The following is a 15,044-nucleotide window of genomic DNA, read 5'->3' on the forward strand; positions in this document are numbered from 1 at the left end:
ATTGGGAATCAAACACATTGGGATACAAGTACATAGCCAATATTCATAACTTCAAATACAAAAATGATACACACATATAGACAGCATAATCATAACCAGCAAACTACAGCTTTTCCATAGACAACCCACTTGACCTCCTTTCTGCAAGACCTTGTGCAACAATGATCTATACAGTCACAGTTCATGTCAATAACGTCACACCATGATCTACCCTTCATCTCTGTAGCTCTGAGTCTTTAACTGGGATTCTGTGCAGTGAAGGAACACTGGGATTCTGTGCAGGAGTGGGGGGTGAAATTCTGTGGCCTGCGTTGTGCAGGAGGTCAGATTAGATGATCATAATGGTCCCTTCTGACCTAAATATCTATGAATCTATGAAATTGAATGGTGGTTGTGGATGCTCTGCCCTTTGTGTGCTTGGGGAAGGGAGTGCACAAGGGCATCCAGGGCACATGTGCAGTGCCAAATGGACACTGCTGGTTAAAACATTCCGAACTTCAGCATATGGGGTGCATGTATGCTAAGAGTGGGGTCAACATGTACAGAACATCTCAAAGAACTACAGTTACTGTAAGAAAGTAACCTTTATTTTCTTTTACAAAGCAGTGGTTATTACTTAAAAATAACTGTTTTATTTTATTTTATTTTTTGCAGCTCCGTTCCATCCTCAGAAAATGATAGCCAGGTAAATTTTATTTTTCAGTGCTATCTTTGGCCTAATATTTTAACTAACTTCAACTCAGAAGTTATTTCTCACTTCTCCAAAATAGTGATTTGATACAAATTTAGTCCAGTCAGAAGGAAAGGTCAATGGACTTCAGCCAATCCTTTCTTTATTCTTTATTCTTCTATATATTTGTGTTTTCTGGAGCTTTGTGAAATGCATGTTTCATGCCCAAGCTAGGGTTTTTTTAGTGAGTTTGGTTAAAAATTTCAATATACCGTAAAATGTTATGGCCTATCATTCAGTCTGTAAAATGCGTTGTTATTTCACAAAATTTGCCAAAGTTAGTATAAACAAATTACATATTTAATCATTTCTCATGCCCTCCCTCTTTCTTTTTTCTATGAGAGAGATTGTGTTTGGCTCGGCAAATATGGAAACTAAAAGAACATTCACCTTTATTGATTATGGACCAAATTCAGGGCACAGTTGCATCTGTATGTGGAGCCTGCCAAACAGGCACAGCCTGGTTGGATTGCACAGCAGTGGAAGTCTACTTATGTCCTTGGAATGAGGGGTATTGTGCTCAGCCACCTCTGAAAGAGCAGCTTCACAGTTACCCAAACCTGCCCCTCTACTCAGGGACAGATTCCAAGATCCTAAGGGTACTTCTTCACTGCAGTTATACATCCTCGGCTGGCCCATGTCAGCTGGCTCAGGCTCGTGGGACTCAGGCTCCTGGGCTGTTTAACTGTGGTGTAGATGTTCAGGCACGGGCAGGAGGCTGGGCTCTATGACCCCGTGAGGGGTTGAGTTCCTCCGTGGCTGACTGATATGGGCCACATGGTTGATCAGAAATGGTTGTGTCTTTGAGGAGCAAAATCCAAGGACAGTCAGGCTGAAGACCCATAGGAATCATGGAGGCAGGAGAAAAAGATACATATATCTCCCTGCTAAGAGACTAATTTGTTGTTTCTTTTTAGAGTTAAGTACTCATTTCTGATCCCTCTTTCTCCATACTGCAGTAGGATTGTAAAGTAGCATGGCCCCAGTAGAATAAGAGAGACTATGGTATGTGAAGTATTGCTGAGGGACGAATAGAAAAACTGAAAGGAAATAACTCCCTTTCTATGAGGAGTGGATCTGGATCCCCTCAGTGTCCATTGCCCACTGAAGTCAATGGGAGTTTTGCTTTTGTCTGAGTAAAATCAGGCTCAAGACTTAATTCTGACATTGTCCAAGTTAATGCTCCTTTGTATGGTATTGTTACTACATTCTAGTATACTTCTAGTCACCAAAAGAAATCAGACCACAGTGACAGAATATTAACGTGTTTATTAACAAAATATTATCATTTGCCTTTTTTATTTGCTAGGAGTTAATCTTATGGATATACGATCCAGAAAGTGCAGAACCCTCTGAATTGAATCACACTGCAACATCTCCTCCACGGGTATGTTAAAATAGCTCTATATTTTCTTTTAAAAACATGGTATTGAAAGTGCATGTCTACTCTAAAAAGTTACAAATTAAAAATGGCACTGTCTTATTCATTAGATATGCTGCCTATGTGCATCCATAGTCATTTCAACTTAAGGTAGTGACAAAAATAAGGTTTTGGTGCTTTTTGTTCCAGTTAATACTGCAGTGGTAACACAGCTGGGGGGTAAGTGAGGTGGTTTTGTTTCCATCTCAGCATTAAAAACAGAATTGTTAGCTAAATTTCAGTGGCAGAGCTAAATTCTACCATCAGTACACTTGTGTTAGGGTCAGAATTTAGCCCACAGCCGTTTTGCTACTGGTGGTAGTGGAGAGAAGGAAAGATCCAAGCTTGACTTTCACATCCTAGAGTGAGTTTGCATGGCTGACACTCAGAAAAAAACTCTTTACTTTTTGTCTAAGTAATGATGATATGGCAGTAACAAGACATAATAAACAGTGAACCCATTATGTCATTTTTATAGAGCTGCATTTAACAGTAGAACTGAACTTTACTTTTTAAGGAGGTACATTATGGCCCTGATCCCACAAGCTTATATGTGAAGACGGATTCTTGCACCCAATGGGAATCCATGTGAGCACAAAGTTCTTCCCACATGGATCAGCTTGCAGGATTGGTATATGCAGTAAACGTTGTCTGAGTATGCACTCCTGATGCCTTTGTGGGGTGGTTGATGATATTTCGCCTTTGGCATCATACCTTACCTGAGGTGTGCATCCATGACCAAGGGATGCCCTTTAGGAGTTATTACTTTATTATAAATTGCCATGCTGGATTGCTTCTCTTTGGCATCTTTTAATATTCGTTTCATAACTGTGTTGATTTGCCTCAGAGTTACTAGAATTAAAATTATATTATTAATTGAAGTACTGGAATTTGGAGAAGAACATAATATTTTTATTATTAGGTTTCTATGTGTCATTTTTTTAATTTCCTGCTATATATACTTTAGGAAATATTGCGAAGAAAGTTAATTTTGGTTCCAAATATACTATATTCTAGTGTGGATAAAATGTGTAAATGTGTTTAATAATGCGCCCTTATTTGGAAGTGTACTTTAGAATGTTATTTAAAGAATATTTTAACCCTGAGATTTCTCATATACAGCCTTAGACTATACTGACATCAAAATGTATGATAACTAACAGCCTTTATTTTACTTTATTTTTACTTTATTTTAAACAGAATTCTAAGACACTTAGCAAGCAGTTTTGGAATTTGGGACAGGAACCTGTTGTTCAGACCTATTTTAGAAATACCAAATACTTTGCTACTGCATTTCCAGAGTTGGGGTACTGTATTTCATTTAATTTTTTCTGAACAGAATTCCATTTAAAATGATTTTTCACACACCCATATGATTGCACAGATTATGGCTATGTAGATATATTATAATGTAAGCATCTTACAAAACACTTGGCTTAGTTGAATGTATAAATAAGCCATTCTGGCCTGTTTTTGTTAATGTATACTGGAGGAAAAGATACTGAAAGTTTATTATAATGACACCAACTAGTACAGAAATAACTAGTGGCCATATTGTACATGCTAGCAGAAAAACCTATGGGGAAAATAGCAGAACTTCCAGGGAACCTATGGGGGTGTCCTTCTAGTACTCTTCTCAGTATGGAAGGGGTTGGGGATTTCCAAAGAGGGCAGTAGCCTCCAAGCCTGTTTGGATTCTGGGAATCTGTTGGGAATTCTCCTTTCAATTTCAGACTCTGGGGGGAGAGCTTGCCCCTCTGCAATGAATTATATATAGGTCCTTCTGACCTCCTCCCTAGGTGCAAAGTACTTTGGTGGCTTGATGCCAAAGAACTCAACTGGAAAAAGACTTTCAAATTCCTTTGATCCAAATGTATAGTAATCACTGATGTACCTTGCCTGGGGAAGGAAGCCCACAGATGCCTACACAACATGGCACGTCTTTCAGTGGCTTTCACTGTGAGATCACAGTGCCCCAGCTCCCCAAAATATGAAAGCTCACTTAATGCTGTTGTGACACATCATTGGATAGAGACGGTGGCCCCATCCGGACCTCCTTTTCTAGTTTTAGGTAGCTTTTGTGGGTGAGTAGTGAATACAAACTGTATACCCTTTCTTCCTTGAGGGAAGAGCCTGTCATATCCCAGCATGGTTAGTCAGCCGTTGCTCCCCCCAAACTTAGCAGTTAAATCTAAATTATAATTTCATTTAAATAAGGAACTGTTTATTATTTTAGAAAGAGAGAAGAAACATTAAAAACAAAACATATGTTGGTTCTCATGTAGATCATGGCTCAGTCCAACACAAATGCACCACTGAACATGCATGAACACCATTGGGCAGTGTATTGCAGAACTGGGGCCTAAGATTGCACAAAACTTCACTATAATGGGCTGAGAAGCTTAATTATCAAGCTAATGGGTAGTTAGCATTTCAAAGGTCCATTTTCCTTCCCCCAACTCATGTCAGTTCCCTGGAGCTCACAGCCTGTTTGTGGTGCTCTGCTGAACCCACCACCTTCTTAAAAAAATAAGTATCTCAGTCAGATACTCCTTCCTTTTCTCGTTCTTTCAAGTTATGTTTCTTTCCTTATTGGCTGGTTTTCAAGTCCTGTTTGAAAATAGGGATCATTCCTTCTCACTAGGGCAAACCTGTGTGGTGAGTAGGTCATCATCTTCTCTCATCCCTCCAGGAAGAATTGTTAGCTCAATACACACTCTATAGAGCATGTCTTGGCTGTTTCTTCTTTACAGCAATCCACTGAGACTCCCTGTGAAAGTCATATAAAGTTTCTCCCAAAGACGTATCTGACATTATAGAAAACTTCTAGTGGATGAGAATATCCAGATAATAGTAATTCATATGTCCAGGCATAGCTGACTGTTAAGAATACTTTAGGGACACTGCTTAATTATCCCCTACCTCTTTCTATTCCCCTCTGTGTAGTAGCAGTATGCTGAATCCACAATGAAGCCCTTCTGCAATATTTCTTCTGGTATTTAGTTTTTTGTCAGTAGAAATATTAATCTTAACCCTAGAACTCTTCAACTGTCTATTTCTCTACTTTCTTCACTGTTTGCTCCATCTTCTGGCAACATATTAATTTTAATTTCTAATGCTATAATATTTACAAAACTATATAATTTATAACAGAAACACTAAGGGCCAAATTCAACAGGGATGTAAATGATAATATAATTTATACCTTGGTGTGAGCTGATCAGAAAATAGATATGTGGTGAAGGAGAATAACTTGCACTGATTTTTTTATTCAGTGGATGTGCAAAGCAAGTGTATTTTCCATCAAAGTGGTACTCTGCAGTAACAACATTCTGCCCTGCACAAATGCTCATTGAAGTTAGTGGGAATTACACAGGCTTACCCCAGGGCTAGATTTGGCCCCAGGAGTATTGAGGATGATTCTGTTTTAGATTAAATTGTAGCGGGCTCTTTTGTTAGCTGCATTTCCTGAAACATGTGCCCCATCTGTCCCTTTGACATTTAATTTGCAGTTGTTTTTACACACTCTGAATACCATATTAAAACAAGTTGCACTAATTTTCATCTTACTGCCTTTTTCTAACCAGTTTACACTCAACTAGTAACTTACACCACTGTTTACATCACTGTTACATTTGGGTTAGAGACTGAATTTGGCTTACTGTCATCTCTGTCAGACATCTTTTTCAGTTGGATCTCATCCATTTCATCACTAGGTGGCAATATAGCAACACATCATTATATCAAAGAAATTTGTCATCAGATAAAGCCTTTCTCGAATATTTCCACTTACTTAACCAAAGGAATAGAAGCATTTTTAGCAAATTGGGTAAAATCCTTTTATAAATGATGGCAGTTTTAGTAAATTGCTGTTATAGTAAAGTGAGTTGTAATATCTATTTTCTGTCTTATTTTTAACCTCTTCTTTCTCTATACAGCAGTAGTATGAAGAACCAAATAAAAGAGAGTGAAAAACAAGATTGCTCATCATATAGAGTAATAGCGCTTGTTTCTCCAGTAATGCTAATGCATGCCCACATAGAAAGTTTTACTATTACAAGGCATTTACAACACACACTTTGCTTCTCTACAAAAGAAAAAGGACACTAAACTATCTAAACTACTACATGCCACAAGGGGCCACAACAGTGGTTCCCTTAACCCACCCAGCAATATTGTTAATCTAGCCAACTATACTCTTAGCCCAGCAGAAGAATCTTCCTATCTCAGGGCCTCTCCTTCTGCCCCTCCACCCCCACGAACATGATACAGTTCTGTGGTGACCTAGAATCCTATTTCCGACATCTCTGACTCAAGGAATATTTCCAACACACCTCTGAACAACATACTAACCCACAGAGACCTTCCTACCAAGACTACAAAAAGAAGGATTCTGGGTGGACTCCTCCTGAAGGTCGAAACAACAGACTGGACTTCTACATAGAGTGCTTCCGCCGACGTGCACGGGCTGAAATTGTGGAAAAGTAGCATCACTTGCCCCATAACCTCAGCCGTGCAGAACACAATGCCATCCACATCCTCAGAAACAACTCTGACATCATAATCAAAAAGGCTGACAAAGGAGGTGCTGTCGTCGTCATGAATAGGTCGGAATATGAACAAGAGGCTGCTAGGCAGCTCTCCAACACCACTTTCTACAAGCCATTACCCTCTGATCCCACTGAGGGTTACCAAAAGAAACTACACCATCTGCTCAAGAAACTCCCTGAAAAAGCACAAGAACAAATCCGCACAGACACACCCCTGGAACCCTGACCTGGGGTATTCTATCTGCTACCCAAGATCCATAAACTTGGAAATCCTGGACGCCCCATCATCTCAGGCATTGGCACCCTGACAGCAGGATTCTCTGGCTATGTAGACTCCCTCCTCAGGCCCTACACTACCAGCACTCCCAGCTATCTTCAAGACACCACTGACTTCCTGAGGAAACTACAATCCATCGGTGATCTACCTGAAAACACCACCCTGGCCACTACGGATGTAGAAGCCCTCTACACCAACATGCCACACAAAGATGGACTAAAGCCGTCAGGAACAGTATCCCCGATAATGTCACGGCATACCTGGTGGCTGAACTTATTGACTTTGTCCTCACCTATAACTATTTCACATTTGGGGACAATGTATACCTTCAAATCAGCGGCACTGCTATGGGTACCCGCATGGCCCCACACTATGCCAACATTTTTATGGCTGACTTAGAACAAAGCTTCCTCAGCTCTCGTCCCCTAATGCCCCTACTCTACTTGCGCTACATTGATGACATCTTCATCATCTGGACCCATGGAAAAGAAGCCCTTGAGGAATTCCACCATGATTTCAACAATTTCCATCCCACCATCAACCTCAGCCTGGACCAGTCCACACAAGAGATCCACTTCCTGGACACTACGGTGCTAATAAGCGATGGTCACATAAACACCACCCTATACCAGAAACCTACTGACCGCTATTCCTACCTACATGCCTCCAGCTTTCATCCAGACCACACCACACGATCCATTGTCTACAGCCAAGCTCTACGATACAACCGCATTTGCTCCAACCCCTCAGACAGAGACAAACACCTACAAGATCTCTATCAAGCGTTCTTACAACTGCTGAAGTGAAGAAACAGATTGACAGAGCCAGAAGAGTACCCAGAAGTCACCTACTACAGGACAGGCCCAACAAAGAAAATAACAGAAAGCCATTAACCATCACCTTCAGCCCCCAACTAAAACCTCTCCAACGCATCATCAAGGATCTACACCCTATCCTGAAGGACGACCCATCACTCTCACAGATCTTGGGAGACAGGCCAGTCCTTGCTTACAGACAGCCCCCCAAACTGAAGCAAATACTCACCAGCAACCACACACCACACAACAGAACCACTAACCCAGGAACCTATCCTTGCAACAAAGCCCGTTGCCAACTGTGCCCACATATCTATTCAGGGGACACCATCATAGGGCCTAATCACATCAGCCACACTATCAGAGGCTCGTTCACCTGCACATCTACCAATGTGATATATGCCATCGTGTGCCAGCAATGCCCCTCTGCCATGTACATTGGTCAAACTGGACAGTCTCTACGTAAAAGAGTAAATGGACACAAATCAGACGTCAAGAATTATAACATTCAAAAACCAGTTGGAGAACACTTCAATCTCTTTGGTCACTCGATTGCAGACCTAAAAGTTGCAATTCTTCAACAAAAAAACTTCAAAAACAGACTCCAACGAGAGGCTGCTGAATTGGAATTAATTTGCAAACTGGATACAGTTAACTTAGGCTTGAATAGAGACTGGGAGTGGATGGGTCATTACACAAAGTAAAACTATTTCCCCATGTTTATTTCCCCCCCGCCACCCCCCACTGTTCCTCAGACATTCTTGCCAACTGCTGGAAATGGCCCACCGTGATTATCACTACAAAAGGCTTTCCCCCCGCCCCGCTCTCCTGCTGGTAATAGCTCACCTTAAGTGATCACTCTCCTTACAGTGTGTATGGTAACACCCATTGTTTCATGATCTCTATGTATATAAATCTCCCCACTGTATTTTCCACTGAATGCATCCGATGAAGTGAGCTGTAGCTCGTGAAAGCTTATGCTTAAATAAATTTGTTAGTCTCTAAGGTGCCACAGGTACTCCTTTTCTTATTTCATTATTGTTATTCTGTATGGACCAAATTTTGCCTTTGAATATGTGCATACAATTTGCATTGAAATCAATAGCAGTTGCATGTGTATATCTAAGACAAAATTTGGCTGTTTTTTCTCATATTCAATTATCTTAGCTCCGTTATTAAAACAACCCTATTTTTATAGAATTCTGGAAGTTTTGATAATTCTGTCACTAGCTAAACATTGAACCAAGTGAATTTGTGACCAAATAATTCATATCCTGATATTAATAACTTACCTTTTTCATCCACTGGTGTCATCAGTATCACCTGAAGTTTAGGAAACTCATTTTGTAAAGTAATGCAGCTTTTACTGTTCATGGCAAAAGTGACTATAATAATGGGTCTATCTGCTGTTGCCACAGTAATCCATGATGTCATAACCAGTCCTCGTTCTCCTAGCTCCAGAGCATGTACATTTCTTGCCTGTTTATGTGAGACCATTCAGAGATGTTTGATTCCCAGCATTTACTGAGGCACTGAACATTAGAGGCCTGGCTGCTGTTGCAGGTTAAAATTCCACTGGAGGCTGATTTTGGTCTCCTCCCCCACCCCCATTTTATTTTAATTTTATATTTTACATTTGGTGGGAATGGGGGAATAGCAGGAAACAATTTGGAGGAGTGGTATGTCCCTACAAATAGAAATGATCGTGTCCAGGAGTGCACAGCTTGTCTGTAGTAACAACAGTACCACCACTCTAATAGTTGCTGGTATATGTGCTGAACACTGTGATTGTAGGGTGTGCCTGAGAATATTGTGACTTGAAAAATGTAAAAGGTTTAGAGAAATTGTTAAAAAGAAATGGGAAATAAATTGTTTTGGAATTGCTACAAACTCTGAAATTTGTCAAGAATTATTTTTCTTAATGAATCTGATATAAAGTTTAATTCTTGCCAATTTATCTGTAATTTCTTCCATTTTCAGATTCTGGAAAATTAATGTACCTTCAATGTCAGATGACATCATTACTAATATCCATGGAAAGGCAATAGCTTTTCAGGATTGTTTTGTTCTAGATAGTCCCTTTATCATTTCCAGGCCTGAAGAGCCATTTCCAAACAATGTAAATGATAATTCCCTCTGTTCCGCAGCTGGTAGTGAGCCCTACATTGAGTGGTCTGCATGTATTCCAACAACTGCACTTTTGTTGTCAGAATTTGGAACTTTCCATACAAATGATGGATTCATAACTTATAAAGAAATCAAAGCTCCATCACACATTTTGGACTTTGACTTAAGTCACAAAGTAACTGATATTGTTTTAACTGATGATGGAATCTTATTTTTAATAACGGGGACAGTTTACAAAAGAGAGTCCAATCATTTTTTTAAACTTGGACCTGAATACAATCTACCAGAAACAGGAATAATTGGAATACAGTCAAGAAGTTGGTGTTCATCTGCATATCCAGTACAGGTAAGTCGCACACAATTCTTGTTTTACATTTTGAAATATGAAAGTTCTTCACTAGGCCTGGGGATTAACCCATTGGCCCCCTGTTGCCCAATCTAATAATAGGTTTGGAATTAGAAGTGCACTGAGTGCAACAAATTAATTTTCAGGTCATTTAAAAATAAGTACCTGATGCTGCAGTTGGCTCTACATGGATCAAGAGGAGTACCCACATGGAGCTAGTTCCAGGATGAGGACTTAAGTTTGTGACTATGATGTCCCAGGTCTAGGAACCCAGGCGTAGGAGTCTTCAAACAGCAGCTGCCTGCTGGTCTCCACCTAATGTCTTCTGAAATCTGATGGGCCAAGAAGCTAGTAGGACTGTATCCTCACCCAAGGCACTAATATTGGGGAACCACCCAGCTCCACCAATTGGTCCAACCATGCTATTGAAGCCAGAAGGAGGCACAGGAAGTTTGTCTGAGCAACAAAGTGATTTCCTGTTGTGACTGCTTTGGACCCTGCTTGTGCCTGCCTCCTGCACCCATCCCTTTTCCTGCTCTGCTCCCGGCTACTGCCTGACCCCTGCTTTTGCTCCTGTTTACACCATGCTCCTGCACAGTGCTTGATCCTTGCCTCTCCTCTAGTTCCTGCCCTTATGTCTTACCTCCAATCGTCAGTTATCACTTTTGGCTCTGACCCCAGCGTCCGACTTCAGACCCTGACTCTGCTTTGACCCATGGCCCTGGCATTTGGTCTCTGACCCTCAGCTTCAATTCCTAGTTCTGGCTCTGGCTTGACCCCTGGCTCTGGTAACTGGCAGTTGACTCTGGTGCTGACTCTTGGCTTCATTACCCAAGCTGGATGCCTGCTCTGCCCACTAGACATGACTCCTGCTCTGACTACTAGGCCAGACCACCTACTTCCCAGTCCATAACAGCAACTTCACTCTAGTGGATCTAGGCTAATTACATCAGCTGAAAATCTTTTTTACTTTTTAATGGAGATACTGGTATCATTTATGCAAAGCTTGAGAGGGAATAGTTTGTACAGTATCTGAAATGTACTATTTATCTAATAGCTTTGTTCAATTTTTTTATTTTTATTTTTTTACAGAGTGGAAGAAAATTAAGTACAGTAGCAATATGGACACCAAGTGAACAATATCTAGGATATGGTGGCAATGTGTTTATTAAAATAACAGATACAACAAAGCTAAAGAAGGTCCTAGATTTGCCAGTGACTGCTTCTTTATCTATAGGCACTGTTTGCTATGACTCACGCCCATCTGAGGTTGTTTTGCTGATGGCCTGCATTGGGTGCAGCTCCTCCAGGGTGTTTTATCTGTCAGCGTATAACAAAGACCGAGATTTGTGGGTCTTAAGAGACTTTTCCTTAAATGCTCCTCTGCAGGGTTTTATGTTGATGGAATTTGTATATTCAGCATCACCATCTATGCTGATGTGGGACAAGGAAACGGTCTATTATAGCTATAAAAACAACACAATTAATGGATTTCTTATAATATCTGAGTCAGTTAAGAGGCAAGCGGAAAAAGCTCAAGGGAGCACTATTCACCAACTGCTTATTGGTTAAGTATTTTACATTTGAATACATAATAATTTGGGTGTAAGACAGCAACTTCAGAAATAAGAGGATCCCTGAAGATATCTCTTTTCTAGATGATTATATTAATTATTTATTTGATTAAATTAATGGGTTCATAAGGACTGAAATCTACCATTTTTAGATGGAAAGGCATATTTAAATTATAGTTAACAAAATTTTGCCCTTCAAGTATTGCCACATGGATCCCCATTCTTGAGAGTTGCATGCCGCAAGTAGGGAAGCTTGAAATCTTCCAGCCAACAGTATTTGTTGGGGAAATACACACATCTTTCTCAAGACCAAGAGCACATAAAGAACTGCAACCACCCCTCAGTTCCTTCTGATTCCCTACAAACAAGGACTTAGTGATATCTTGTACACATTTTTTCCATCATTTCTCCACCTTATTAGCATTTTTAGTATTATTAAAAACAAAAACCTTTTATGTACCATTGTGGGCATCATTGGGCAATTCCTCCCCCACCTCCCCACTTCCCCAACACACACACATTCGCTCTCTGCCATGCTGGTTTTATTTTGGTCCAACCCCACTGAACGGTTTCTTCTGACTGATGGTACAGTTGGTTCTGTGGATTCTATTGTCTTAGCCACCACCAAGAAAATTGGCTGTATGCCTAATGTGTTATGCAATTTCATAATGTCAGACATTGATGTTCATGAATGATGGCTGAAATGCCTTAGTGTGAGGCACAATATAGGCAGAAGTTGCATGTCTTTTTCAATACTATTCCCCAAAGGTTTAGAGATGCAAGTGTTGCCTTAAATTCTTACTGTTGAAGAGTTTAAGGCCAACTTGAGTAAGTGTGGTGCTGAGTGTCTGGCTGCATTCACATTGAAAGGCACCTTGACACCATAGCTATATTTGCCTAAAGTAAGCACTCGCACCTAGTAAAATTGGTGTAGAGAAATCCCTTGACTACTTCTATCAAACCCAGATTATAAAAGTTTGGAGCTAAGGCTTCCTCTGCATTGAGCTCTACTAAGAAGGCCCAGAGGTTGAACCAAGTGACTTTCTGGTGCCTAGACTTTGTCTTCTGAACAATGGGAGAGAAAAAAAGTACAGGAGTTATGACTCTGACTTGACCTTCACCATTCTCACTCGGCATTGGGGAAGGTAAGGAAGCACAGTGCCACAGCTGGATGTGTATTCAGCAGTTCCTAAAGGCATGGCTACACTGGAAACTTCAAAGCACTGTAGCGGGAGCTCTCCCACAGTAGTGCTTTGAAGTGTGAGTGTAGTCGCATGCGAGCACTGGGAGAGAAGTCTCCCAGCGCTCCTGGTAATCCATCTCCACGAGGGGATTAGCTCTGAGCGCAGCTCCCAGCACTCAAAGCCTGTTTACACTAGCGCTTTAAAGTGCTCTGACTTGCTGCGCTCAGGGGGGTGATTTTTCACCCCCCTGAGCCAGCAAGTTAGAGCACTATAAAATGTAAGTGTAGCCAAGCCCTAAGTGTGGAAGGAAACTGGTGTGGGTGATGTCCCAACTTTGTACCCTTTGGTGCTGAGATCTAGATCTGTCTATTCAAGCCCTTACACTTCTTGTGCTGTGCAGGAATCTGTGATGCTCAGTGCCAATGAGGCTCATTGCATCTTATCTACATTTGCCGTTGCAGTGAGCCTTCCATGTCAGGACATTTACTGGAATAAGTTAGGCTTCAAAATTTTCCTTGTCCTTGTCTTAACTCTATTTCTCTAGGTAAAAATAAAAATTGCAGTTGAAAAAGCATCAGTTTTCTCTCACACAGTCTGAGAATCTCTTCAGTCTACATTAGAAACTTTTGCCAATATGATAAAATGTTAAGGGTGTGATTTTGATTATATTATTTTACGACATTCCTATACTGGCAAAAATCCTAGTATAGGTGCAGTTATACCAGCATAAAAATGCTTTTATTTGCTTGGCTTATTTTTCCCAAGGAACCAGGATAAGCTATACTAACAAAAGTACTTTTTTGCCAGTATAAACTGCATCTACAGTAGGAATGTTTGCTGGTATAGCCATGCAAGCAAACTTTTTCTAGTGCAGACCTGAATTTAGACACAAGTCACTAATCTAATCTTAAAAACAAACATAAAAAAGTATTTCTCCTCATTCATCATAACTATTTGTTCTTCTTCAAGTGATTGTCCTTGATGGATTCGTCTCTTGGGTTGCATGTGCCCAATGCTTGCAACATTGGATTATTTTTGGTCAGCAGCATCCACTGGGGCCATAGCTGCATGCCAGATCCCTCATGCCTCCCTCACACCACAGCCTGAGTGCATAAAGGGCAGAGTGGGCCCAGCCATCCTCAGTTCCTTCTTACCAACTGTGGCAGCAAGATGGAACTCTTTCCAGTGTCTGCCTGCTTCTCTGTAACTCTGTTGCAGTTAGTGTTCGTGATTAGTTAGGAGAGTTGCAAGTAGGTAGTTAATTTTTAGTTTGCTTCTTGGCTTTAAAAAAGGAAAAAATATTCATTTTTAATAGATAATTAGTAGACTTGGAGCTCTGTCCCTCCACTCCTTCTGCTGGGTCTTGAGTGGAAGCTAAATCTCTGGGATATAAGATGCTTCTATGCCACTCAATTATAGGCACTCTAAGTGCCTTTTTTGTTGTTGTTTGTTGTTATTTAGGCAGGAGGTATATCCCTGAACATTGGTCAATCTGCTGTTTTTTTTCCAGGTCAACTCAGAAAGCTAGGGATTTTTGCGTAAATTTATTTCTTCTGGAGCTCTCTATGAAAGGACTAATAGGTCAGATATAGAGTGATTGCTTTGTGAAAAAGTGTTCAGCCACAGGTGATATGGTGGTTTTAGTCTTTTATCAGTTTCAGTTCTGAGTTCATTTGTGAGCATAGTAATTGTCTGGTTTCACACCACTATGTTGGAATATCTTTCCCCACCCCTTCTCATCTCCACTGGTATTTGGCATCCCTACCCCCTGCTTAGTGTGTGAGGTTCAGTTTAGGGTGACTCCCTCAACCAGGGGAAGCTAACTACAGTTCTGCTGCCTTTCACTCATACAATAAGGAGAACAACATTTTATTACCTCCACATTAAAGTGATTTGTAACCCAACGCCAGCCAAAAGTGATCATTTTGACAAAGCAGAGCCATCATGCTGTGCACCTAGGCAGAGTAGGTGTGTATATGCAAACATGATCTGTTCCTGAAGTCTTTTTCCACAGCTCATCT

The 15,044-nt window shown here is 40.7% G+C and overlaps 1 protein-coding gene across 1 annotated transcript in view; it reads left to right on the forward strand.

The window, feature by feature from the left end:
- The window catches only part of CATSPERE (catsper channel auxiliary subunit epsilon), a 90,324-nt gene that overhangs the window by 36,666 nt on the left and 38,614 nt on the right, over positions 1-15,044 (forward strand). Inside the window, 8 exon segments of the mRNA XM_074947611.1 lie at positions 655-685; positions 2,040-2,117; positions 3,351-3,457; positions 6,089-6,248; positions 9,248-9,279; positions 9,773-10,265; positions 11,358-11,731; positions 11,733-11,760. Coding sequence (XP_074803712.1) covers positions 655-685; positions 2,040-2,117; positions 3,351-3,457; positions 6,089-6,248; positions 9,248-9,279; positions 9,773-10,265; positions 11,358-11,731; positions 11,733-11,760 — 1,303 coding nt within the window.

Source organism: Natator depressus, chromosome 3 (genome assembly GCF_965152275.1).
Source record: "Natator depressus isolate rNatDep1 chromosome 3, rNatDep2.hap1, whole genome shotgun sequence".
In the NCBI taxonomy this organism is placed as follows: Eukaryota; Metazoa; Chordata; order Testudines; family Cheloniidae; genus Natator; species Natator depressus.